This window comes from Phyllostomus hastatus, unplaced genomic scaffold (genome assembly GCF_019186645.2).
Source record: "Phyllostomus hastatus isolate PE091 unplaced genomic scaffold, TTU_PhHast_1.1 phas_scaffold_46, whole genome shotgun sequence".
Lineage (NCBI taxonomy): Eukaryota > Metazoa > Chordata > Mammalia > Chiroptera > Phyllostomidae > Phyllostomus > Phyllostomus hastatus.
The window spans coordinates 34,847,792-34,875,019 of NW_025334032.1; the positions used below are offsets into that span (position 1 = coordinate 34,847,792).

The 27,228-nt window shown below is 43.6% G+C and overlaps 1 protein-coding gene across 1 annotated transcript in view; it reads right to left on the reverse strand.

Moving 5' to 3' along the window:
- Nucleotides 1-824: 824 nt before the first annotated feature.
- ASAH1 (N-acylsphingosine amidohydrolase 1) overlaps nucleotides 825-27,228 on the reverse strand; it is a 28,999-nt gene continuing 2,595 nt past the window's right edge. Inside the window, exons 2-14 of the mRNA XM_045821376.1 lie at nucleotides 19,555-19,601; nucleotides 15,330-15,420; nucleotides 14,803-14,889; nucleotides 13,730-13,808; nucleotides 10,436-10,510; nucleotides 9,496-9,541; nucleotides 8,277-8,421; nucleotides 7,690-7,744; nucleotides 7,477-7,558; nucleotides 3,932-4,063; nucleotides 3,716-3,839; nucleotides 3,247-3,303; nucleotides 825-1,881 (exon numbers count right to left, since the gene is read on the reverse strand). Of these exons, the coding sequence (XP_045677332.1) occupies nucleotides 1,792-1,881; nucleotides 3,247-3,303; nucleotides 3,716-3,839; nucleotides 3,932-4,063; nucleotides 7,477-7,558; nucleotides 7,690-7,744; nucleotides 8,277-8,421; nucleotides 9,496-9,541; nucleotides 10,436-10,510; nucleotides 13,730-13,808; nucleotides 14,803-14,889; nucleotides 15,330-15,420; nucleotides 19,555-19,601 (1,110 nt within the window). The 3' untranslated portion in view covers nucleotides 825-1,791. The remainder of the gene's footprint in view (nucleotides 1,882-3,246; nucleotides 3,304-3,715; nucleotides 3,840-3,931; nucleotides 4,064-7,476; nucleotides 7,559-7,689; nucleotides 7,745-8,276; nucleotides 8,422-9,495; nucleotides 9,542-10,435; nucleotides 10,511-13,729; nucleotides 13,809-14,802; nucleotides 14,890-15,329; nucleotides 15,421-19,554; nucleotides 19,602-27,228) is intronic.

The following is a 27,228-nucleotide window of genomic DNA, read 5'->3' on the forward strand; positions in this document are numbered from 1 at the left end:
TGATTTTCAACCTGTGTACCAGTTTTTAAAATGTGCAATACCTGACTTTAGTATGGTATTAGTATGTAGTTATCTTTTGCCTTGGACTGTCATTTAAAAATTACAACAGCCAACACAATAGCCATCTGGTGTGAACGCCCTGTCTTGAACCATAAATATATAGGTCATACAATACAGTTGAACCTTATCAGTCACAGTGCATAACAAGGTTGCATCTGATTGGGTAATTTTTCTGGTACACAGAAATACTTACATACCGGTGTAGGCACCTGATCTTGAAGTCACTTTGGAGCAAAAAGGGTAGGTGATTACTATTACTATAGTAATCAATCAAAATTGTATTTATTTTTTTGTCAGATTTGGTGGAAAATGTTTTTTGGTGTGCTGCATAATTTTAGTAATTAGTTGAGGCGTGCCATAAGATAAAAAAGGTTGAAAAGCACTGCTCTCAGCTTTGTAAAACCCACGGCAGCCCCATCCCTAGCCTTAAGTGCTGTTTTAATGTAGTCTTCCAACCTTGAAATCCTAGAATATCTCTATGGTGAGATTCAAGACATTCATGTGACTATATACTCATACTCCGTTCAGAGTTGGACACTGGAATCCTCCAGGGTTAGCCTGTGGCTCTTGGTCGGAGGAAGAGCACACTGGGCTAGGAAGTGGCGAGGATCAGTCATGGAAGTTGTAGCTGTTTGGTCATACACTGAATGGCCCACTTGCCCAAGTCTTGTAATTTAACTCGGACTTGTTCGGCTTTGGTTTTCCCACGGTAACGCCCACCCTCAGACAGACACGCGGGCACAGACGCAGTCAGCGCACAAGACTGCAACACTGCTTCCAGTGACTTTATTCAACGTCGTGCGTACAGCTGATACGGAAATGAAGTGGATACAGCCATGCCAGCTGGCATGCATTTCACAGTTCATTGTGAAAGTTAGAAAAGTTAACACGTTCTGTTAGCATTTTTCATAAATGTGTTGATTGCTGAAAACATTTTTAGTAACTGAACTTAAGTTTTTAAAAAATACATACTGATCAGAAGAAAAACTATTAAGTGGGTGATACATAGGAACGTTTCAGACAGTGGGTCCACCTCCCATTCTCCACAGGCCTGGCCTGTTCACTGTGCATCCCGGAACCTGGAGCTCAGATTTTGACGCTACTAGCTTCCTGGGGTCTCTGGGAGGTAGGGTGCTTCTGGAAAAGGGAACACTCCCACTCTGTGTGTCCAGCACTACCCTGCATGCCGACCGCTTCATCAACCCCCGCAAGTACTGCCATGCAGAGTCAGGCCCCGAGTGTTGTCCATTAAGAAATAATACAGTTGAATGTCTCATCTCCCTCCCGTCAAAGTTGGTGAAATGATATTGCTGTCACAAACAGCAAAGACAATCGCATAGAAAAACTTACAAATGTGTAGATAAAAGTGAAAAACAACGTGGACTATTTACTGTAACTATTATACAGATGTGCAGATTTCAGTGCCCACAGAGACTGCTTTATTCCGTGGAAGTGGGTCCCACAATAGGTGACCCACCCCCGCCCCCAAATGTCAAAATGAAATGAAACAACAAATTCTGAACGACTGTCGTACTTCACTTACGTGAGAACAAACAGCTGTTTCTGCACAAATAGCCTGCGAAGTGTAAACACACCGAGACGGACAAGCTCATGCCTTCGAGAGGCCCTGCCCTGAGTCTCAGCTGCTGGTCCGAGGGCAGGCGGCTGCACAGGCCAGCCATGCGAGAGCTCCCACCGCGCCCCAGCGCGTTCTGTAGGCCAGGCGTGTGCTCACCACCCGATACAGGGGTCTGGGCAGTCCCGCAGGTAAGTCTCAAATTGACCTTTGGCGACGTCCATCAAGGTTGTGAACACCGTCAGCTGAAACAACAGTTAGTTTTACTGTAAGGGTGTTTTCAATTCCAAGATGTCCTGATCATATGGACGTTTCTCGTGGAACTGCTTTATAAAGTTACCTAATATTAAGTAATGTATAGTATTACATTATAAAAACATAAATGTTATATGAAGGTAAGTAACTAATAAGTTAATGCTAAAAACAACTGATTTCAATAGGCTGTTATTCCAGGTTGCACATATAAATATGCTTGGGAGAGAACCTTGAGTTCTTCACAAGGTCGTATTCCAGAGCAGCACACTGCTTCACCACCAGTGCTGTCAGACTGACTGAACCTTGCATTTGCGATCTGCAGTCACGCAAAGCTTCACGTGTATGGAATATGAACAGTTTTCCTTGGTTGCCCTCACCCTTAAAGCATATACAGTGGGACCCTATGCAGGCATGCAGATTACAAGGCACAGAATCTGTAAATGACCACTGCAAGTTCCCACAAACGGGACGTGGACAAAGCAAGAAGTATGGCGGGGCCAGGGGGCTTAAGGAAGGCTTCCTTGAGGAGCCAGGCTCTGATCTGAACGCTCCCAGCAGGAGGAGTCTGTGCTGCCGGAGGTAAAGGAGGCGCACTGATGCCAGGGAGGGCTGGGGGGAGGGCCGAGGAAGAGGACCAAGGGGGAATCCTGGTGTGTGATACACAAGGAGCAGGCACTGTGAGCAAACTGGATGCTTAGGAAACTTGGTGTGTTTTTTAGCTATAATGTGAGGGAAAGATAAAAGATGTAATAACGTTAAAGGGAAACCCTAACCACCTAGACACAAAGCTCTGTTTTGGAGGGTGTTAAGTTTTAGGTGTTTGTAGTGGACAGCATAAGATCTCTGGGAGAAGTAAAGACTAAAATGCTACACCTAATTCAATGCCATGTAAGTAAAACTGGGAACAATACTCTGATCAAATTGGATGCCCAAGCCACAGGGGCCGGTTTCTTTGTCACATCCCAGCAGTTACTATTTTGGTCACACAAAAGCATTTTTAAAAATCAGCCTTAAGCTGAACATGACTTAGGATTCTAGCTCTGATTTCTCCCAGGACAGCGGGGGGAGATGAAACACAGGACGAAATCCTTTCCCCAAAAGCAAATACATGTATATACTTCTAAGCCCTGGCCGGGAGCTCAGCCGGGTAGAGATCGTCCCCCAGTACGCCAAGGCTGCAGGTGGGACCCCGGTCAGGGCGCGCACAAGAATCGACCAATGAGTGCGTACGTGAGCGGGACAGCCCGTTGATGTTGATGTCGATGTCTCCGTAGGTCTGCCTCCCCTCTTCCCTCCACCTCCTTCCCTCTGTTCTCTCTACAATCAATCAATCAATCAATAAAAATTCCAAATACCTTGTTGAGGACAGGTTTTGTTGACAGGATATCATATATGGTTGGTATTGAGATTTTCTAAAACACAAAAATTGTTCAGCACATTAAACACAGATGTCAACAGCCCTACTCACACAGACGGGTCGGAAACCAAGACATTCTATCAGTCTCCCTCCCACTCCCGAAATGAATTTCCCTCGGGGTCACTGTCAGGAGCAGAAGTAGTGGTTCTAATGTGTCACTTTTTCTTTCTGACTCTTCCTCCCCCTTTAATTCTTGCCTGTTTGTCATTCAACTTCACCGAGTTGTGTCCAGAATTAGAATAAAAAAGGTAAGTACAGCAAAATTTAGCTCTTCAAAAACAAAACAAAAACTCAGTGGGACTTTCCCTCAATACTGGATAGAACTAGGTTTATAAATTCCATAGAAGCCGGAGAAAAATGCCGGAACCAACGTAATCTTGAACGTCCCCATTTCTTGTGTTACTTACGTCTTGTGTTGTGTGGTTTAGACACATCTTTGCAGCTGTTCTGCGGTCATCAAGGAAGAAGGGATTTTTCCAACGGTCGTAATTAGTTTCCACCACATACCACCTACCCTGCTCGGGGTCGAGTCTAAACAGAAAAAGAGAGACTCCTCAGGACTCACGCCTGGACCTCCGTCAGTCCGTGCCGTAGTTCTGTTCTGCCGCAACGCGGGCACTTACTCGTGCACGTCCAGACATTTTTTTCTGTCCCGTGTGATCACACAGCCCTCCCCGGTCTTGTTGCCTCCCAGGATGAAGTACGCCGGGGCCAGTATCTTCGTTTTGATCAGTATATTCCTGGCTTCTTCATAACTACATAAAAACGTTTTTTAAAAAGCAAAAAGTTTTAGTTGACATGGCATCAAAAATTTTTAGCTATAGGTACTAAGTGAAAACAAATATTTGAGGAACATGTTCTTTAAAAAAGGTTTGGTTAGCAGTGGCTCGGGGAGGACCAGCTCCAGCTCGGATGTGGCAGAACACTGAGACCTCAAACGTCCACTCCAGCCTGAGGGACACAGCAGCCTCGAGGGGTCTTCTCCCACCCTCACCGTGGATGCCTTTCACTAAACCACAGAGCAAACTAATTACCGTAGACAGGACTTAGGGAGTAGAGCCAACTTTAAAAATGGGGGCCATTCATAAATGAAGTGGATTTTCAAAAAATTACTGTGCTCGTTCCCTGGAAAGCAGTAACAATAGAATTGTCAATTTATTCTAAGTCATTTTAATGTAGTGCTGGCTACAGGCAGTTTTGCTATTATAAGATTTCTGCATAGACTAACTTCTAGGTTAACAGGCATTATGATTTAAATGAACATTTTATTGTACAATTTTTATTTTATGTATGGGTTATTTTTTTGTCATAGTAGCATTATCCTTACTTTTTTTGACAATTCATTTCCTTCCTCTAAACACACACACACACGTAAATGAAAAAAAAATGATTTGTGTGAAAACACACAAATCAATGCAAAATGAATTAAAGACTCGAATATGAGGTTCACCTCAGAAACTCTGAAATAATTCTTCAATGGAAGATAACCCGGAAAATTTTTTATATTTCAGTGTGAGTAATTTAAAATAAAGTACAACACACTAAAAGGATCATACACCATGATCAAGTGGGATTTACCCCAGGGATGCAGGGATGGCTCAACAACCACAAATCAATGTGATACACCACGTTAACAAAACAAAAGATAAAAACCGTACGACAATTTCAACAGATGAGGAGAAAGCATTTGGCAATTTTCGACATACACTGATGATTAAAAACTGCAAGTATGGGTACAGAGGGGATGTCCCTCAACACAATGCAGCCCACATGTGACAAGCTCACAGTTAACGGTCAGGGGTGAAAAGCTGAATGCTTGTCTTCTAAGATTAGGAACAAGACAGAGATGCCCACTCTTTCCATTTTTACTCAGTATTGTTTTTACAGTACTAGACAGAGCGATTATGCATGAAAAACAAAAGGCATCCAAATCAGAAAGGAAGAAGTAAAACTTGCAATTTACAGATGACATAATATTATACATAGAAAATTGGAAGACAATTTTGACACACACACACACACACACACACACACACACACACACTGTTAGAACTAATAGATTCAGTAAAGTTGCAGGATAAAATCAACAAAAATCAGTAGCTATGCACTAATAACTGCGAGAAGGAAATTAAAAGAACTGCATCAAAAAGAACAAAATACCAAGGAATAAGTTTAACCCAGAAGGTGAAATACCTGCACATTGAGAAATATAAGACACTGATGAAAGAAATGGAAGATATAAATAAATGGAAAGATATTCCATGCTCATGGATTGAGAAATTAATATTGTTAAGATGTCCATACTACCTAAAGCAATCTACAGATTCAATGCAATCCCTGTCAAAATTCCAATGGCATTTTTCACAGAAAGAAAACAGCATAATCCTAAAATTTATATGGAGCCAGAAACAAAAATCAAAAAACTCTAACAAATGCAATCGTGAGAAAGAACAAAGCTGTACGAATCACATGTTCTGATTTCAAACTATATTATAAAACTATAGCAATAAAAACAGTATGGTATTGGCATTAGACACAGACACAGCTCAATGGAACCAGAATAGAAAGCCCCAAAATAAGCCCATACACATATAGTAAATTAATTTACAAGAGCCAAGAATACCCAATACTAGACAGTACTAGACAGAGCAATTACGCGATACACCAATGTGTATCTTCAGTACACACTGAAGTACCTTCAAAGGATAGTCTCTTCAATAAATGGTGCTGGGAAAACTGGATGCAAAGCCACATGCAAAACAATGAAAATGGACCACTATCTCACAAAACACACAAATCAATGCAAAATGAATTAAAGACTCGAATATAAGACCTAAAACCATAAAATTCCTAGCAGAAAATAAGTGGTAAGCTCTTTAGCATTGGTCTTGGCTATGATTGTTTTGGATTTGACACCAAAAGGCAACAAAAGCAAAAATAAATAAGTGGGACTCCATCAAACTAAAAAGCTTCGGAACAGCAAAGAAAACTGTCAACAAAATGAAAAGAAAACCTATTAAATTGGAGAAAAGATTTGCAAAACATGTATCTGATAAGGGGTTACTATCCATAATATATAAAGAACTCATGCAACTCAACAGCAAAAAAACCCAAATAATCCCATTAAAAATGAGCAAAAATTCTGATTAGCCATTTTTCCAAGAAGACAAACAGGTGGCTATCACGTTCATGAAAAGGTGCTTAACATCACCAATCAGAAATCCAAAGTACAGTGACATAGCACCTCACACCTGTTAGAATGGCTTTCATCAAAAAGACAAGGAATAAAAGTGATGGTGAGGATGTGGAGAAAAGCGAACCCTTGTGCACTGTTGGCAGGAATGTAAATTGGTGCAACTACCATGGAAACCAGTACGAAGGATCCTCAAAACACTAAAACCAGAACTACCATGCGGTCTAGAAATTCCACCTCTGGAAGTATTTTGCTGAGGGAAATGAAAACACTGATTCAAAAAGATACCTGCACCCCCGTGTTCACTGCAGCATTATTTACAATAGCCAAACATTCACCATGTTTGTTTCCAAAACATGGAAACAAACTAAGTGCCCACTGCCGGAGAAATGGATAAAGAACATGAGGTGTGCATATGATATATACGCACAGTGGAATACTATTCAGCCATAAAAAAGAAGGAAATCTTGCCATCTGCAACAACATGAATGGACCTTGAAGGCTTTACACTAAGTGAAATAAATCCAAAGGCAAAAGACAAATACCATATGATCTCACATATGTGGAATCTAAAAGCAAACAAAAAATCAAACTCACAGAGAACAGATGAGTGGTTGTCAGAGTCAGTCAAGGATGGGGACTGGGTTAGTGAAATGAGTGGAGGAGGTTGAAAGGTAAAAACGTTGAAATATAAAGTAAGTCCTAGAGATGTAATGTATAATGTGGTTATTATAGTTAATAATACTGTAGTGTATATTTGAAAGTTGCTAAAAGTACATCTTACAAGTTCTCAGAAGGAAAAAAAATGTGTGTGGTGATGGATGTTAGACTTACTGTGATCATTTTGCAATACATACAAATAACAAAACCTTTTGTATACCTTAAATTAATGTTACACATCAATTATATCAATACAAATAATTTTGAAGTGAAAGAAAATAAACATTAAATCTGATGATAAAGCAACCAGATTACCTTGTGCTGTTTTCCAGGACTGCTCTAGTGATAAAACCTATCCACATGGCATCCTTCTTCCCCAAAATCCACTCGATGACACCTGGCAGGGAGCAAACACACACAGGGTCACCAGACCTGGAACAGCTGGGACTGTGAACCACAGGGTGAAGCCAGCTCTCCTCTTAAAACACCCATGAAATTCCCCATTTCGCTTAACAACGGTCTACTCACCCATATAACCGCCATTTGTACTGAAACGCTCATTTAGTGTAAGACTGAACAGTCCCTGAGAAAAGAAAGGAGTGAAGTCAGAAACCGAGACCGCCCTGTGCAAGGCCCTCTCGCCGTAGTCTGCGTGGTCTACCCAGGCCTGGACTGGGGCGTGGGGAGTGCAACGATTAATCAAAACCATGATTATATCACCTGCTATTGACAGAGCTGTTTTAGAAGTTCAAAGCACTCTCGCCCCCCGTGTGAGAGGTAAGTAGTTCCCTTCTCTAATGAAGAATCTGCAGTGCAGAGAATTCACGCCTAACGTGTCTGCGTGGCAGACCCAGGACCAGGTTCCAGGCGGCCATTCCCCAGCCCCGCCATCCGGCCACATACTTTGCCCCCAGAGTGGGCTCAGGAGCCTTCATTTCCTCTCTACTCCCCTCTACCATGTGAGCTCACTCCTGCGAAGGTGACAAGCAGTGCAAACGAGTGAACAGGGGCTCCATATTCTTTTTAGGTCCTCGTTTCCTTAGATCCACCCTTCACAGAGAGGAAAAGCAGGATGCAGAGCTACCTGTAATGTTACGTAATGGGACAGTCCTTACTGGTTTGAATCCTGTTAACATGCCCACATAGCCCGCAAAGCTTGACGCCTTGAAGACAGTTTTATTGTTTCTCCGGAAGTCCAAGTTCACTGTTAACGGTTTTAGTGCCTCGGTTACGACCCAGGTGTTATTATTTATATTCCACCTGCAAAAGACAAGTTTTAGTGACATTTCAGAACAATGATGATGATGATGATGAAGATAATGATGACGGCCATGCGTTATACTAGGTACTTGATCTAATCCCTAATGATCAACCCTAACAAGAACTTTGCGTCAGAGCGGAGGGGGGTTGGGGATAAAGGGATTAAGCACAAAAACAAACAAACAACAACAACTCAGGTACGTAGACAACAGTATGGTGACTACCAGAGGGAAAGAGGGTGGGGCAGGTAGAAGAGGGTAAAGGGGGGATAATGGTGATGGAAGGAGACTCGACTTGGGGTGGTGAACACACAGTACAATGTACAGGCAATGTATTACAGAATTGCACACCTGAAACCTATATAATTTTATTAACCAGTGTCACCCCAATCAATTCAATATAAAAAAGAACTTTACCATAATATAGGGGCTTTGCTCTCCACTCTCCACGTGACAAAACTGAGGCTCAGAGAGGCTCAGTCGTTCTCCCAATACAACAGCCTACAAACGGTACACCCCAGATTCAAACTTAGCCCTCATTGTAAAAAGGACTACACTTTTTCCAGAAAGATTGAGACATAAAACAGAAGGCTATTCTTCCTTTTTTAGAGATTTTTTTTTTAGATTTTATTTATTTTTAGAGAAGGGAAGGGAGGGAAAAAGGGAGAGAAACATCAATGTGTGGTTGCCTCTCATGCGCCCCCACCCCCACTGGGGACCTGGCCTGCAACCCAGGCATGTAGGTGCCCTGACCAGGAATCAAACTGGCGACCCTTTGCTTCGCAGGCAGGCACTCAACCCACTGAGCCACATCAGCCAGAGATATTCTTCCTTTTAAGCAATAAGCTGGACGTGCATCTGGGCCTTCAAGCGTGTTCCAGATCTCTGTTCACTAGGTACCACTGAGGTACGCACTCACAAACAACTGAGTAAGAGTGTGCCCATCTTGTCCCAGCACTAAGGAACCCACGTTCTTCCCTTGTGGTCACACTTGGAGAATGACTTGGGACTTTTCATCAGTACAATACAATCTACTCTTCTTAAGGACTGATAACACACCATTTTCTTGACTTACCCAAGAAATATTCCAAAGTCCATGTTTCGCCCGTGTATTAAATGACCTAATTGAAAGAAAGCAAGAGACACATAGAAGTAGTTATGATAGTATGATAGATCTTAAAGCCAGACGCTTCGTTTTGGTTCACTGGTATCTACACCTGTTAAATCCAAGAAGAATTAAGCAGCATCTTGATACTGTGAGTATTAAGATCAAACTGTTCTCCTTGTCACATTGGCCAGATCCCCCCATAATCCCCGAGATCACAGGGTTCCAGGTAAGGTTAGAATACGGGGAGAGGATAAGTGGTCATTCTTTGGTCCACTAGGACACTGTCCTACCCGGACACAGTTACGTTAGCCTCACCTAATGTGACTTGCCAACATCCTTCAGGCATGTTAGCCACAGCTGGACACCTCAAGGGTTAGGTACAGGCAGGCTTTTATAACAAAGTGCAGGTCAAAAATAAGAGTGACCCAGGCTAAATCATCCTGTGCTCTGTACTCGGGATCTGCCAGGGAAAACATGGGAAGGTGACGGTGGTCTGCCCGGGGGCTGTTGGCTGAGGAATGCTGGATGATTTGTCCTGGGCTGCAAGAGAAGGCTGGGACCATTACAATCACAAAGATTATTAAGCCTCCTGTGAGTACTTATGTCAGATCCTGAAGATGAGTATGAGTAGACCATGAGGAAGGGCAAGCATGTTTATAGTCCTGGAACACTTCTTCCAAGTTGTTTTGCATGCCTGAACTAAACTTTAATAGGCATTACAGTGGTCTTAAAATAAGGATAGTTTTCAATTTACTTTTAAAAATTTACAGAAATCCATAAAACCGTGTGCCACACACACACAATTCGCAAAGCAAGCTGAGGTTCTACAAGTCCTCCCTCCATCTGCGTGGGAGACTGTTCCCTGACCCTGCACTTCCTGGCGCCCACCCTCCCTGAGCACACTTACCTTTCTTGTCCTCTGCTATTATCGAAGTACAGATGGTGAAAAACTCATAGAAAATGTTGAATGAAATAATCTCTCCTATGGGAAAAGACAGAAATTTTCTTTTGTTAATACAGAGAACCATGACATTATTAGAAACTTCTTTTTTGGAAAGGGGTGAGCTGTCCTCCCTGTGGGAGTTTCTGCTCCAGCAGGCCAGCCTGAACGTGCCTGCACGGCTGGCTGAGTGACAGCGTCTCACCGGCCTGGACACTGCAGACGGATGACAAAGCTAGTCCCCAAAGGGGGGAGCTGAACATGTGGGCACGGGGGAATTCTATTGCACCAGAACGTCCACATTGTTTCACCCATGTGCTTCCTTTTAGTTTTCTTCAGAAGGCTCAACTACAAAATTTAATGCATCTGGCTTTTGGTTGCATACTGAGAAGTATTTTGCCTAGATCCTTAGAGTGTGACCAATATTCGAAGATGAGAAAAGAAATACAGAAAGTATTAATAAGTACAGAGCTTACACAGAAAATTCATCGTCAAATATTTTAATTGTTGTATATTCTTCCAAAACTGTGTAATAATAATGATACCATTTAATAGCATTTAATAATAATTCAATGATATACATTTTCACTGTTCCAATTCATGTTAATATGTTAGGCTTAACGTTTTTTTTTCACCCCAATTTAATGTGTGTTTTTTTCCATTTGATTTCTGTTTTGGTGAAATTACACTCTTCTTTTCTTTTATTATGAATCATTGGTTAAACTTTTCAATTCATTTTTCTCTTGAGATATTTATGTAGTATTCATTTGCTAGAGTTATTTATATAATAAAGAAATTAAAGACTTACTTCTCATATAAGCTACAAATGTATATTTTCTGTATGCTAATTAGCTTTTTAGATCATTTTTGAGACCACCCTTTAAGTCATTTTTTAAAGAAGCAAAAACCAAAAAAATCTAGCCATTTTTTGTTGATAAATACTATTGATTTCCAGAAATTCTCAATCATCTCTCTTGTAAAACCAGGGTATACAGGCTACTTAAAATAAGTAGCTATTCTATTGTTCAGTAGCTTAAAAAGAAGACTGTTGGAGTGGCAGAAAAAGTCTGTTTCATTAAATACTATTAGTTGGAAAACAGCTTCCAAAACATCAATACCTAAAAACATGATGAATATGAAGACTATGAGAAACAATATGATGGAGGATATATGAATGAATAATATGCAAGACACCCTCTCTAAAAGTTAGAAATGCAGCTCAGAAAAATCAACAACCTAAATAAATACTGAAATTTCATATATGATATTCGTGGATTGGAAGACTCAGTATTACAATCCCACTCAACATGTCGGCTGGCTATTTTGTCAAAGTTGACAGGCTGATTCTAAAATTTACATGGAAATGCAAAGGGTCTAGAATGGCTAAGAGAGCTCTGAAGAAAAATAAAGGTGGAGAACTTACACTACATACTCCAAGGCTTACTCTAAAGCTTTAGTGACTGCAGGGGCATGGTCCTGGTATAAGTAAAGACAAATAGATAAATGAAACTTCACAGAAAGTCCACAGCCTGAAGCAGATGTGTACGACCACCCAATTTCCATCAAGAGCACCACTGCAGTTCACTGGGGAAGGATGGTCTTTGCCAGGAAAGGCAGCTTAGCCCAGTGGATGGATGGAAAACCCTGAAACTTGGCCCTTCACTAACACCATGCCCAAAGTTAATTTGAGATAGATTATGTAGCGAATAAATGAAAAACATCTAGAAGAGAGAAGGATATTTTCGTGACCTTGGCATATGCAAAGATTTCTTAAATGCACACAAAAAGCACTACCCCTAAAAAAAAATGAGGAAATGACCTTTATTAAAATTAAGAATTTTTGTTCATCAAAAAGACACCAATAAGGGAATAAAAAAGCAAGCTACAGACTGGGAGAAGGTATTTGGAATACATATTTCTGACAAAAAACTTTCATTCAGAATATATAAAGAATTTCTTCACACAGATAAGATATGGGCACAAGACTTTAACCAGCACAAAGAAGGAAGAAAGGGGTCAGTACACTGTTTGCTCTCATCAGCCATCAGGGAAATGCAAATGAGACAATAATGGGATACTATAACACAATAAAATGGCTCAAGTAAAAAAGACTATCAAGTAGAAAAGAATCAAGTGGAGAAAATTAGAACTCGTATGCTGTGTTGACAGCCCATGGATACAACCGCTCTGGAGGACTGGCCGGCAGAATCTACCAGGCTAAACACTGCAGCTGCCTTGTCACCCAGTATATGCGGGGGGACCCCGAAACACCCCTGGAATTATCTTCTGGAGGGCGGGCCCCTTGTAGGACAGGCTTCCCCGGCTAGGTGAGTGTTCTAGGAACCCATCTGTATCAGTGTGCCAGCTGGTGTCGTTGTGAGAGGCTGCGTTCAGCTTCTGTGAAGTTTTTTGAAGGCTCTTTCAACACATTTGCCCATTTCACGATGAGTGATTTACGAGCGCACCTGCCCACAATGCGCTGAGTGTTCAGCAACTTTTGACCAAAAAGAGCAAGACCCCTGTGCCCCACCCTCCCTATTCACTTGATTTCACTACAAGCAACTTTTCATCTCCCCAGATGAAAAACATCCTCAAGGGAAAACGTTTTGCCGATGTGGAAGAGGTGAAACAAAAAATGGCAGAAGCCCTTTTCAAAGGCATCAAAATCAACAAGTTCAAAAACAGGTTTGAGTAGCAGAAAAAATGTCTTGATTGGTGTATTACATCAAATAGATAGTATTCTGAAGGGGACTGAAGTGTCAGCATGTAGAATATACAATTTTTACAAATAAATTCCATTCTCGGGGGTCCTCCTTGTAAATCCAAGAGAAATGAGTGCCTATGCCCATCGAAAGACATATACAAGAAAGTTCACACATGTTCATTCTTCATATCCCAAAGCTGGGACAACCCCAACCTCCTGTTTGTACAACGGGAATGAGAAAGCAGACGACAGTGCGCACTGCTCCGTCCCGTCTGTAAACGTTCAAGAGGCAAAACGAACGGCGGTGAAGTCAGAACAGCGGCCACCTGGGGAGGCGGTGTTGTCTGCGAAGGGGTACGATGGAGCATTCTGGGGGGCTGCAGTTCTCTGTATGTTGACCTGAGTTGCAGTTAAGTATTGCCCGTAAGTATTTTTTAAAATTCTATTGAGCTGTATTCTTAAGATCTGTGCACTTCACAGGATGTATACCATGCCGCAATAGAAACAAATGTTAAGTGCTTTATTAAACTGTTTAAAAGCTGAGAAATGAACCTCACCTAAAGGTATGCCAGTAACATCTGCAATCCCCTTCATCTCCTCCTCATAGGGGCCAGGAAAGTTGCCGAGTAGACCAGGCTGAAAACCAAACAAATGAACAATCGCTCAACCTCAGGCGCTGCTTTGAGATCTGGTTCTTTTACACAGCATGCGTTCTAGAGATTGCTGCCCCGATAGGTGATCTTATTTTTAAGACACTTCTACATCATGTGTTTTTAAAAGGCCTATGTAATACTCGCTCTGACTCTTGCTTTTGCACCCTTACGCTCGTCTGTTCTCTGGTATTATGCAGAGACAAATGCGTCTGAGGTTGTTTCTGTTTCACCCTCTTCTGCAGACACAGGGCACCGGAGCGGCTGCTGCACGTGGATGGATGCCCCGCTGTGACCCACAACCGGAGCACCACAAGAAGCCTCCCTACCTCTCTCCTCAAACCCACCCTTCAGCCAATGGCATTTCACCCTCATTGCTGTTTCCTTCCCACACATGGCAGGAACCTGTCTCTAGCCATTCTCAAAAACTTCTGACTTGGTTAATATATGATCGTGGGCTAAGCTGCTATATGCATTGTTAGCAAATAGTAAGCACACAAGCAACTTCGATGGCGTACATCATACTTTTATCCTTAACTGCAATGGTTCACTAACAACGAGATCAAAATTTAAAAGCTCACATAGCCTCTTGCTAAAACAGTATGTTTAAAATTTACAAGTTTCATTGCTCACCAGCTTGCTATTTGTAGGGACTGTGGCCTAAGACAGCACACGCATGGACTAGACCCTCCAATTTAACACACACAAAGGACCCACTGAGCGTGCATTCACCACTTACTACACCCAGGCACTGTGCCGTGCCTGCGGCATGTCAGGCCGTGCTCACGACCACCACACACCGTGTGTCTCAGTCAGCTCTCCCTGAGGAGAAAGCTGAGGTTTGGACAGTGGTCTAGAATAAACACAGCCGTGTCTAAGCGCCTTACAAGAGGTCGTACAATTACACCTTTAAGTAAATACCAGAGGCTTTTCTGAACTGGGTGTATTTAAAATTTATTACAGGAAACAATATTTCTTACCAACTTTTGATCCACGATCTGCATAATTTTTCCACTTGGAACAAAAGCATTTACTACATCCTTTAGGGAGTTCACGATTATCTTTAGCTGTAAAATTAATTAACTAATTAATAAGAAACATAAAGAAGTACTGACACTTAAGATTACTACTGGTATAATGAAAACAGATATAGACCTTTTGATTTATTTGTATGCAGAGAAATAAAATAGGGTGATACTGGAAAATATTTTCAGTTAAATGTAAACACAACACATCTTTAGCATGACATGTGCTCAACCATGTAGATGAAGGCAGAAGAGACAGAGAGAAAGAAAGAAGCAAAGGCAAAGGCCAGTGAAAAGAGCAAGAAGTGACAGACAAGGAACGGCATGTTTTCCTCTGCTATCGTTTATTGTAAATGGCAGCAAAGAATCCAGAGCTCACTCTTAAAATACGTGGTGTGTAATTTCATGAAGTACGGGTTCCTGTACCAGTGCGACCACAGTCAGTGAGGTCAGAAACGGAAGAGTCAGGAGCCACAGCTTACCGACGATGCCTTGTCAGTGAGCAAGTCATGCCATCTCTTGTAGGGCGGCAAGTCAAGGTTTATGGTGTACCACGGGACTGGCCCCCGGTAGCTGTAATGAGAGGTGCAGCATCTTGAAATATTAGCAGCAGTCTTAATGGGTGTTAGGGTGTTAGGAATATATCTCTACATGGACATGTTAGAGATATATTCCTTTTTTAAAATGTAATCTTTATGGTGTTTTTTCAGTTACCACTTAGTCCCCTTAGAAGAGATATATTCTTAATAACAATACAGAAGTTAGTCTTCAAGTGAAAACTTGCAAACACTCATGGCCCAGTGCTTCTGTCCTACGTTGTCTATGATCATAAGCAGTTTCAGAGCTCTTAGAAGAGATTATACATACTGAAACGTTAATGTGACTGGTGATATGGGAAAGAATCAATTTTGGTTCCAGAGTTACATGTAACTGGAATCTCACTGCTAGAAAATACCTGCCCCCTTTTTTTTTCCTCCTCAATCTCTGCAAAAGTTTAGTCTAAGCTTGGGAACTTGGCTAACTGGTTTCCCAGTCAGAACTTCCTCTTGCACAGTCTGGCACTAGTGCCCAGTTGCTGCTGGCTCTAGTAGGGTGATCCTTGAAGACCCCGAAGTGGCACCACGTATCAGCTTCCCATGAACTTGGCCACCTTCCTCTGCCTCCTGTGCTCCTCCCTTCTCATTCTTCTGTCGGGAATCCAGGGCCAAGCACTGTGGGATCACACCCATTCCCCGGCTTCCCACCCATCAACGTACACAGAGCAATTTCTGCTGAGTATACAGTAATGTCCACGCCCTTCCATTATTAATGGACCTGGGCCGTATTTCTTTCTCGTGGGTGAACGCTATACCTAGTCTGTTGCTACGAAAGTGCTATCTTCTGGCATCTGTTACTACACTCAAACAGCCTCTGAGGGTGTGCCATTCAGTGATTCTTCAGCTTGAAACTATGCCTAAGATACAGAGAACAGACTGACAGCTGTCAGGGGCAAGGAGTACTGGGTAAAAAATGTGACAGGATTAACAACAAAAAACACCAAAACCTCCCCCAAACAACCCTCATAGACACAGACAACAGTACAGAGATTACCAGCAGAAAAGGGGGGTGGGGGGAGGTAGGAGAGGGGGTGGGGGATAAATGGAAGGAGACTAGACTTGGGGTGGTGAACACAATACGATACGTAGATGATGTATTATAGAATTATACCTCTGAAACTTACATGATTTTATCAACCAATGTCACCCCAATAAATTTTTTAAAAAACTACACCAAAAACAGCCAGCATTTGCCCCACTGTTACTCCGCTCCAGAAAAGCGCAGGCTGGGCTCTAGCGTGTGCAGTGCCGCCAGGCCGTCGAACTAAAATGTGATCCAGTCTTGCGTCTATAGCAGAGATTGGTTAGTTCTAAAAGACAGGAGCTGTGGTCCTATTGACACTTCTATGGCCGTGAATACTTATTTGTTTCTCTAAATAATGCTGCTGAGCTTGGAGCCTGGGTGCATGTTTGTGGCTTTTTGAGACTGCTAACCAGCAGCCACCAGTGTCGTGATGCAGGTGGAAAAGGAAAGCACGCCTGACTCCGGACACGTACATTTAAACCCAACCGCAGTGGATAAATTCTGTGCTTTTCAAAGCATTTTTGAAATGCCCCTTCCTTACTAGCTGATATCTATATTAAATACTATCCTCCTTAATTCCTAGGGAAAAAAAGCTTTATATAAAGACAAATAAATTCCATTTCTGGCTGATCATAATTTCACATGCAAAATTTTGCTACACAATTCAATAATTATTTTCATCCTATCACAGGCAGGTGCTTCCAACCTGCTCCCTGCGCCCCTCCCCCGGCCCCTGGCGTGCAGCGGTATCTCCGAGCCAAATGGCAGTAAGAAATCAGCGGCTCCTGGGGCGCCCCCGCACACCAGCGGCCAGTGGCCGCACCGTCCACAACGCACGCGTTCTACCCGTGAACTCCAGTCGGCTGCTCCTCCCCTCGTAACAGCCGATAAAATCCAAACCACGCCCCTACAGCTGCCCTAAACTCCTGACTCGTTTTCAGCGCGGACCCCTCTGGTCAGGCTCAAGAACTCGGAAGAAGAAACGGAGAGGAAACGAACTCATTCCAGTGGAGAATTAAATGAAGTGGGGGTGGGGGACCCCAGAAACCTCTCTACAATCAAAGCTCCGTTAACCAGAATTCTTGGTAAGAACCATTCATCTGATGAACAACCTTCTTTTAATTAACTAAAGCTTAGCCATAAGCCCCTATTTTACTTCTCTTTAAACATTTTTCTAAAATATCTCAGTATTGAACAACGGCACCTGCATGTCCTACAGAAATCAAGAGTACCTGCCTTAGGAGGGCAATGAGGATTTCATGAACTATGCGGCATCAGCATTCAATCAACAGCAATCACGGTAGGATATTTTTCTACTTTACCACAAACAACACACGTTAAACGATTTTGGAGACAGCACGTGCTGTGCCCAGGGCATCATAATCAGTATCAAGCACAGACTGAACCCACCTGGGACCCCAGGGGGCTTGGCACGGAGCCCAAGTGCTACACCACACGCCGACACCAACAACAGAGCCCAGGCCGAGCCCAGTGAGCAGCAGCGGAGGAATGCTAATGGGACGCGGGTGGTTCACGGGTGCTCGGGCTGTCGGGCCTTGACCTCCAGCGCTGAAGTGACTGGTCAGGTGGGACAAACAGGTGTTTTCTCTCCTTCCTCACGGTTGCCCACACATCTCTCCAGAATCTACACACTTGAGTGAAAAGGATGCCCCGAAAGGGACAGGAGGACTTCTCATCCTTCGAGGTTCTTCTCTGCCAGATCTCAAGATCCGTGGGTAGTTCAGAGGAGAGACCAAACGATCAGGGTGGTGCTGAGGATTTCTGTGTTGGGAACTGCCTACCGAGGTAGGAAGGAATCCCGCAGAAACCCCAGGCAAAAACAGTCCCATTATGCAGCTGTCTACATATAAGAAAATGGTGTTTATTTGTATGTGTCATACACGTGTGCACACACACTCGGTAACTTGGAACCACTTGAAAGCAGGTAAGGTTTGCTGAGCAATCGGTTTGTAGACACATACAAGGGGCGCAGGAAACGGAGTAGAAGCAGAGCCTTGAATGTGGAACATATTCATTGAATGTTCCATGGGGCAGTGGAGACCAGCCAAGTTCAGGGCGCAGTCGATAGGGCACGACCGCTAGTGTGCTGGTTAGTGTTGACAGCAGGGCGTGGAGAGGGCAAGCCACCCCAGGCGACTGGGCAGGGCTCTGGCTTTGGGAAAACACAGAAACCAATTACCTCTAACTTACTTCCTGACAAATATTGGCCTCTTTCTGCAGAAAGGTGAGTAAATCAAAATAATTTAGTTTGCTACAGTTTCTTTGTATCTGAAACAGAGCCTATCTATTTAGGATGCATAATTTAGGCAAGTGCAGTACAAAATAGATTAGAGCCCTACAACACCCGGAAAGTCATCTTGATACCCCTGGTTCAAGTTGTCCTCTGCCTCCCCTGCCCCCAGCAGGCTACTTTCGTGCAGAAGGAAGAGCAGGCCAAACAAGATTCCCCAGCGGATCTTACCCCTTTCCTCCTTTCCCACACCCTGGTCCCCTCGGGGCAGGTGAGCTGTCCTTACCTCTTCCTCACAGGCGTGTAGCCACAAAGGATCAGAAAAGGCCATGCCTGTAACTAGACTAAAATTATCAACGCTGAGTACACTAAACCACAATTTGGGCCCCTCCCTCTGTCTTCCAGTCCTGCTTTCCCCTTGACAGATTTTGATTACCGTGCTAGATTTATTTCTTAAATGTTTCACATGTAAGATCCTACACTTTTTTGTCCCAGTGAAATCTGGTCGTTAATACTCAGGAAGCACAGAACATCATGACTAGGCTCTGAGTTTCTCAGGATGAGGAAAATGCCGAGCAGTAGACAGGAGAATTTAGTGGAGAATGGGAATCTTTTTTTTTCCCCCCTATGATTTTGATAGGCTAGAAACGGATGTAGTAATCATGGAGTATTTTCACATTTGTCCAGAGTTTTAGTCAAATACATCATACACAAACCTGAGAAAGATTTTTTTTGCCTTTCTTAGAGGACATGACTTAAATTTTTATTCACTCCCATTATTTTTTGAGATTATTACACAGGAAAATGTGAGTTTTGATCATCTCATATTTACTCACGTTGGTCCAGAAGGAGGGTAAGTTGATTTTCTGCAGTCTTCTGTCCACTAAAAAAAAAGAAAATTTCAAGTTTCAGAAAATAACAAATTGAATAGGCAACTTGCAAAAATGGTTAAAGCTTGTAAAGACAAAATCAAGAATGACTGCCCTTTTAGACTATTTCAATACTTCTTAAAAGTCTTTTCCTCCTTTAAAAACTACTAAAAATCTCAAACTTCAGTGCATTTTCTGTCTCAATTGAATTTACACTAGTGCCAGGTATGGTCATTTGGCTCTTATACTGCACGTATATCAAATAAAGAGGAAGTGTAAGTAGATGGAAAATCTATGTCAAATAGGTTGGTTGAACACTAAATAACCTGATAGGATGTGATGTTACTTGAACTTATGAGCCACCTCTCCTGCAATAGAAATTTGCATCCGGAACCAGATTTTCAGGGCACGCTGTCCAGGGCCTTCACAATCCGGTCCTACTTTACTGGCCCAGCCTCTCTCCTGCCACTCCCCCTGTTGTGCGGGGACATGTGCAGCCATGTCCTACCGTCTCTCGCCTTCCAGGCCTGTGCACGTGGTGTTGCCTCTGCCTGGAATGCCTGTCCTCTACCCGGGGAACTTCTGGCTTTAATTTCTAAGATCCAGCTCAAACACTGCTGTGTGCGCGTGTTTTGAAGACATCTTCATCTACTTTCCATGCGAAAACAGTCACCCCCTGCCCTGCACTCCACAGCGTTTGCACACATCTCCATCGCCATCTTTTGGCATGGCGTCATAGTTACGACTGTTTCTCTCTTCACTACCAAGCTTTGTGCTCCTGGAGGGGAGGATGACCCTGAACCTGAGGCCACTGCAGAGGAGGCAATGAACCAACGAGCCTTAGGGAAGAGTTCAAGCTTAGTAGCAAAATAGAATTAGCTCTTAACATAAAATGAACCAAAAAAAAAGTCCACATGAATTTGCAACTTTTTTATTACTAGTTCAAGAGAGCAAACCTGTTTATCTTTCCTCTGGAGACTCAATGTTATGCAAGTTAAATAACTTTTAACAAGGAGGATAGATTCACCATAAGCAGGACATAGAGTAGGGAAGGAAACCACTAGAACTGTAGATTGAGCTCAGAAAAATATACCGGCAGCAAAAACTGTGTGAGAATGAAGCTCTCACATCTTGTGTTAACTTTTAATAGCACGGGAGGGGTATAAAGTAGCTTGGCGCTCCCTGTGATCCAAACGTTCCTGGTTGTGAAAAGAACGTAACGGCAGCCCAACTAAGGTTCTCGGACAAGTGCTGTGTTGCCTTGTAACGTTAGGCTGATTTCACTAAGACGCAGTATCAAGTATCAAATTATCAAAAGCTCATTCAATCACTAGAATTTAAGTTCTACTTCTAAATTATTACAATATAAAAATAACAGATGTTAAATGTCAATTTGATAATCCAGTATCAACTTAGCAAGAGCTGATTTTCCAAGCCATTCAATGTTTAATAATAGCGGCTGAAGGAGGGTCTTGTTTAGAAAAATTTCAGTCTCGGCCCTGACCTGGGTATAAAACTCACAGTGAGGTTTTCCTGCTGCTAACCCCCCTAACTGCTGTGGGGTAGGATAAGTCAGCCTCTATTTCCTACACAAATTCACAGAAATGGTGATGGTTAAGTCTACAAGAGCAAAAGAAGTTCATGGTTGGCATTACTCATTCCGTCACATGTAAGAGATTCAAGTATTTCCCCTCAAGTGTTTGCCAATTCATAATATTATCAATAACCACAACTTTTAAGTGCCATTTTCACAAACTTTGTACATTTGTCCAACTAAACCTTTTTTTGTTCTACACACAAGGTCTGTCCAGAAAGTATCCAGCCATGTGCTATGAAAAATAGAGATATTTATTGAAGAAGATACAAGAAACATTGCACATAGGACAATGATGCCTCAGTCCCCTTCAAAGTAGGCACCTTGGGACTTCACACTGTTCTCCCAAATGCCATCAGCTGCTCCATCATATTTTCCTGAATCTCATTGGTGGTCTGAAATCTCTTCCCTTTCAAAGGTGATTTTGGTTTTGGGAAAAGCCAGAAGTCACAGGGCGCCAAATGGAGGCTGTAGGGAGGCTAAGTCACCTGGGTTATTTGATGTTTTGCCAAAAAACTCTGCAGGGGATGTGATGCATGAGCAGGTACATTGTTGTGATGAAGCTGCCAATCACCAGATGCCCAGCGCTGTGGCCTTCTGACTCATCTGAATAGTTTCCTCAGAGGGATGTTCAAGCTCAATGCAAAATTTGATGCAGATTCGTTGCTCTACTCACTCAGTCATTTTGAATGTGACGGCCACATGCTCACTCACATATGTGCCTACCGCCCCCACTGACGAGTGCAGTGAAGTCGTCATTGTTCACACATGCGCATTCCAGTCCTCTCTCCTTGGCTGCCAGGTGACATCGATGTCATGTAAACCGTTCCCATTATGTTAACAATGGTTGGACTTTTTCCAGACAGACCTCATATCTTTTCTACTGTCAATTGTTACACATCATAGCAGATTCCACTTTAGGTCTGAACTGAATGACGAGATTCTCAGCTTCTTTGAAAACATCCTGCCTGGAGCTGTTCCAGGCAGACTACTTGCAGAGAGTAACTCTTTAGTCTGAAACTTGGCATTGATGCCCTAGTTAAGTACAATATCAATAACTGATCGGTATCAGTAACTTCAAGAGCCAAGGAAAACAGCTAGGAATCTTTTGCCTTGTTCTTCAACTAATACTGATGATGTTGCCAGAGTCCTGGACTGATTGTGTGAAACAAATTTTCTCAGGGCACATTACTTACATGACCGCAATCACATGTGATTTCGGTTACCGTTGGTAAACGGCTTTCCTCACTTAGCTAACCGATGAGCTATCTGGAGACTTACTTTGGTTGTAGCTTCATTACACTCTCTAAAATTTATAAATAAATGCTGCTGTGATGAGACACTCCGCTTTGAATTTTCTGTATTTTTCTGATACTTCATTGTCCTCTAACTTGGGGATATGGTGAGGACTGGTTAATCCTGTCACGTTACACACAGTGTATCTTTTATCACAACTCTGGTGTCGCTGCATAAGGAACACGAGGCTCAGCCATCTAACTCGGTAGCAAGATGATCCATACTCCACTTTGCCTTGAGAGAACAATTTTCTCACTTCTTGTCTTGTGTTCAATGATAGTTTGCTCTAATTTTTATTTCACTTGACTACTGTATTCAATTTTTTTAAGCCTCACCACCCAAGAATATGTTTATTGATTTTAGTGAAAGACAAAGTGGTGGGGGGAGGAGACGGAGACAGAGAAACGTAGACACGAGAAAGAAACATCAATCAGTTGCCCCCTGTCTGTGCCCTGACCAGGAATCAAACCCACAACCTAGGTATGTGTCCTGACCGGGGATCAAACCAGTGACCTTTTGGTGTACAGGATGACGCTTCAACCAACTGACCCACCCAGCCAGGGCTGGCAATTGTTTTTAAAGGTTAAAATGACAGACCACACAGCTACAGGTGGCACTCAACATGCTGTTGAGTTCCAGCTGCTGGCTGTCACTTGCAGTGCCCGCGCGGCAGTGAAAGGCCAGGAGCACACCACACATGGCTTCGCTACGGCAATAAGCCGCAGACAGGAAGCGAGCCAACGAGCGTGTCTCTGTTCCCAAGCAACGCTGTTTATGGAGACTGGTGTGTGGCGTTCAGGTGATTTTTCCATGTCACCAAGTCCTCATTTCCTTTTGATCACCCCAAGTTTTTAAGAATGTAAGAACCATCCTTAGCCCCCAGGCCTCCCCAGAACAGCTGGCAGGAGGGTCCGGCCTGCTGGCTGCCATCTGCCAACCGCTCCAGGGTGTCAGCACCTGCAGACACTGCCCCGGGTCCCGCCTGACTGCTTCCTCAGTTTCCAGAGGACACCCTGTGAGGTGGTGTGGACGGAGAGACGGACATCGTGTGTTTAGTTTTCTGCCCACCAATCATGCCACATGCAGTTCTGTCTGCAGAGGCTGGGAGTTCTTTTCTGTCCTGTTTACTGGTCCCTCACGCAACTCTCCCTTCATCCTCATTTCTTACTCTTACTCTCCAAAATAACAGAATGTGAGGACAAAAGAGAAACGCCCTGGAACTACAGGGGGACACTGTGGTACTGGGAAAGCATGGTCCAGATAAAAAGAAAACAGAGCCAACCAGAATAGGAATTCAGTAGGTTTCAAGACGACTGGACAGAATAAATATTGAGAGAATAAGTCAGAAGCTGGAAAAAAAAAAAACCCCAGAATACAGTGACAATGGCATAGGCTTGGCTTCTTCTGCTAAGAAAAAAAAAGAGGAAGCAATTAGAAACTCCCAGGAAAACAATCTGTATAAGAAAGGCATGATATAAATATGAAGCAAACTGAACTGTGGTGTTAATGTGAGCATTTGGTGGAGAATACATTTGAATATTCTTTCAGTGCCAACAGAATTTTGGCTTTGGAATTCCAGGAAAGGAAATGTAAGCACAGTGTACTGAACAATGAGCAATATTCACAGATCTTCCAGGTACAATCGTGTTATCAATGTTTACTAGGCAAGAGTAGAGGTATGCACAGTGGAAGAAAAAAAGGGAGGAAAAAGAGGGAACTTTACTTTTTACATCCTTGCCTACTTGTACCACTTCAGATAGCCCTCTGATTGGCCCCTGAACGGCTCAGGAAAGACGGTCCACACACCCAGACCCGCGGTCACATAGCGGAAGACCCTCTCAGACCCATCCAGAGGCTGCGAATGCAGGGCTGACTCTTCTGAAGGAGGTGCATATCACAACGAGAGCTCTAAGCCTTTCTGTTTTCTTTGGAATACACTCTTGGTACTGCCTAGTGTTGATGGTTTGCAAACCCTGGGACCCACGCATGAATCTTCGTCACTTATTTCTAGCTGAAGCCTCCAGGCTCCTTTCCAGCTGGTCTAACACAGGTTACCAGGGACTTCAGGGTCCTGTTCTGAATGCCAGGCTCGGCTCCACTGGCGATCAGAAGGTCATGCAGCTGGTGAGAGGACGGGGGTCCCAGCCTTCCTGCTGCCCCACAGCTTCCCCCAGGTAACAGCGGAGCTGGCACCTCCATGTAATCCCAGATCAGCCACAATCTGTACTTGCTTCAGGGTTTCAGTGACCACTGGAATCCACTCAGCAAATAAGTGCAACATAACCATGTTCATCTCTCCTGAATGGTTATAGTTGCACGACCTGGGTTCCAAAGCCAACATTAAAATCAAACGACAAGGCTTATCTCTGATGAGACCACTGTGGGGGGAGTTACACGTTCTCTGTCACGTCTCAGGACATAACGTGACCTGCCCCAGAGGTGAGAGAGTGGCCTGGCCACCATACAGGTAGGAAGGAGTCTGAGGGCATAAGATGTTGTGCTACGATCGCCCCAGCAGCAGTGAACAGGAAATTCTAACACAGACATGAAATCTGCATAGAGGCCGGCTGTAAGAGTAAAAGGCAAAAAGGCCATTTTAACCAGGTGAACTCTGGGGGTGGAGTGGAGGCCGCCACATCCTGCCCCACAAGGGAGACTTCTGTGAGGAAAGGGAGCTTCAGAATCTATGTACAGGCTTCAACAGACTTACAGTGAGCTCACCTGTTATTCAAGTGTCTTACCGTCTCCAAATTTAAGTACACATGGACTTAATAATAGACAACCTTGTCAAGGTAAGTACAAATTTAAATAGATGAGAGGTAAAGATTATAGGTGATAGGTCAGCGCGATTAAACAGTCTGCTTGGTATATTACGGGAAATACACACAACCCACCTAAAATCTCAGTTTCTCTCACGTGCCCTTTCTCATCTTTGCTTCCTAAGGCCAGAGGAAATGCTGGAAAATCTCTGGAAGACATTTTTGGTGAACACTTTCTGGGTTAGCGAATTCTCTGATTATTCTGGTTATTTGATAGGAACTGGAACCTCTTTGAAATTAAATAATCTTCATGTCCTCTCCACTCATTAAGAAAAACTAATTATAAAGCTACTGGAGACACTATATTCAGGAAGACAATATATAAATGATCATTTTTCCCATTAGCGACTTAAATGCTCCACCCTAAAAGAAATGATGTCACTTGTGCAACTCCTTCAAACACTGAGTCCTGCGGAACTGGTGAGAACCTCACTGGAAAGGCGCACAAAAAGGTACAGAGAGCTCTCATGTTCCTGTCTCATTCACATCCTCAGAAAACGACAATCAAAGGTAATTGAAAGAAATTATACAGCTCACACCAGTGTTCACGCCATCAGAAAAGAAGCTGAACAATCCTAGGAGGCAATTTTAATTCAATTCTTTAACTCGACAACTATATTCTAAGATTTTTCTTAAAATGTTCTCTGTATACAACGGAGCAGACACACACCTACTGGATGAGAAAAGGCATGTTTCCTGCATATATGTCAAGCTCAAATGAGCATGCAAAGTTTTTCCTTTGTGTTCTGACTTTTGGTGGGAAGGTACCCAATGACACTGGGGATGTTTAGGTAAAAGAAATGTGAACAAACCCTCCATGAGGGCAGGCACCTTTCCTCTTGCGCATCGACCTGCTTCCCGCATCTCGAACAGAAGCTGGCACACAGGGGCACGCGATATTTGCTGGGCAAGGGACAGACCACACCTGCGTGTCCCTTCCTTTGCAGTGCCGTGGAACAGCAGATGCACTTACAATAAAACTGGCCGGGCCAGGTGGGGTTTACGGGACTTCTGGGAACTTGGTGGAAATCATTGCTAAAACCTAATTCAGTTAGCTCCTGTCAAGAGTGCTACTACTCACATGAGAAGCTGATGCATGAAAATAAGTTTAATCCAGCAATTACTTACTGAGCCATTATGTATCTTTTTCACGTACTTTAGGAATCCGCTCAGATTTATTCACGAGAAGAGTCATCTCCCCGACTCGGATTCCTTGCCTTCTGGTAGCTCCTCAGCTGGCTGCACCCGTTAGCCGCTCCCAACCCTGCACTGGCCAAGGTGGCCGATGACCGCCGGGTGCCAAGCACAGCGGACACCTCAATGGCATTCGGCCCAGGGAACCTGCCCCACACTCTCCGAGCTCCCACAGCACTCGCTCCTCCATTGTGGCTGCTGCTTTGACTCGGTCAGTTCTTCCCCACTGGACGCTGCCTGAGCAGGTCCCTCGGCCTTTGCCTAGGCGTCATCACTCCTCTTCCTAGATCCTCTCTCCGCTCGATGTTCACCTGCTCCAGTGGCTCCCAGTAAGGTGCCTGCAACCCCCCAGACCTCCCCCTGAGCTCCCGTGCAAAAGGTCCACTAGGTAGCTCATTGCCACTGGGAGTCCAATATACCCAGAATGAAAATGATCTTTCTTCCACTCCCGAACGTTGGCCTGCCGTGTTCCCTGGTAGTGATGCCACCCTTCGCCCAGCTGAGCACCTCAGACAGGGGCCTGTCCCTCCTGTCGTCCAACCCATCCTCCTTCCGCTCACTCTGCCCCTCGTCTTCTCCAGAGCCGTCCCCTTCTCTCCTCCTCCACCGCCACCACCCTCCCACGCATCATCCCATTTCCTCCCCTGCACCAGTCTCCTGGCGTCCACCCTCGGCTCCTCCCAGTCCAAAGTGCTCTTTTTAAAGGGAAAATTTTATTGTGTCATATCTCGTTTAAAA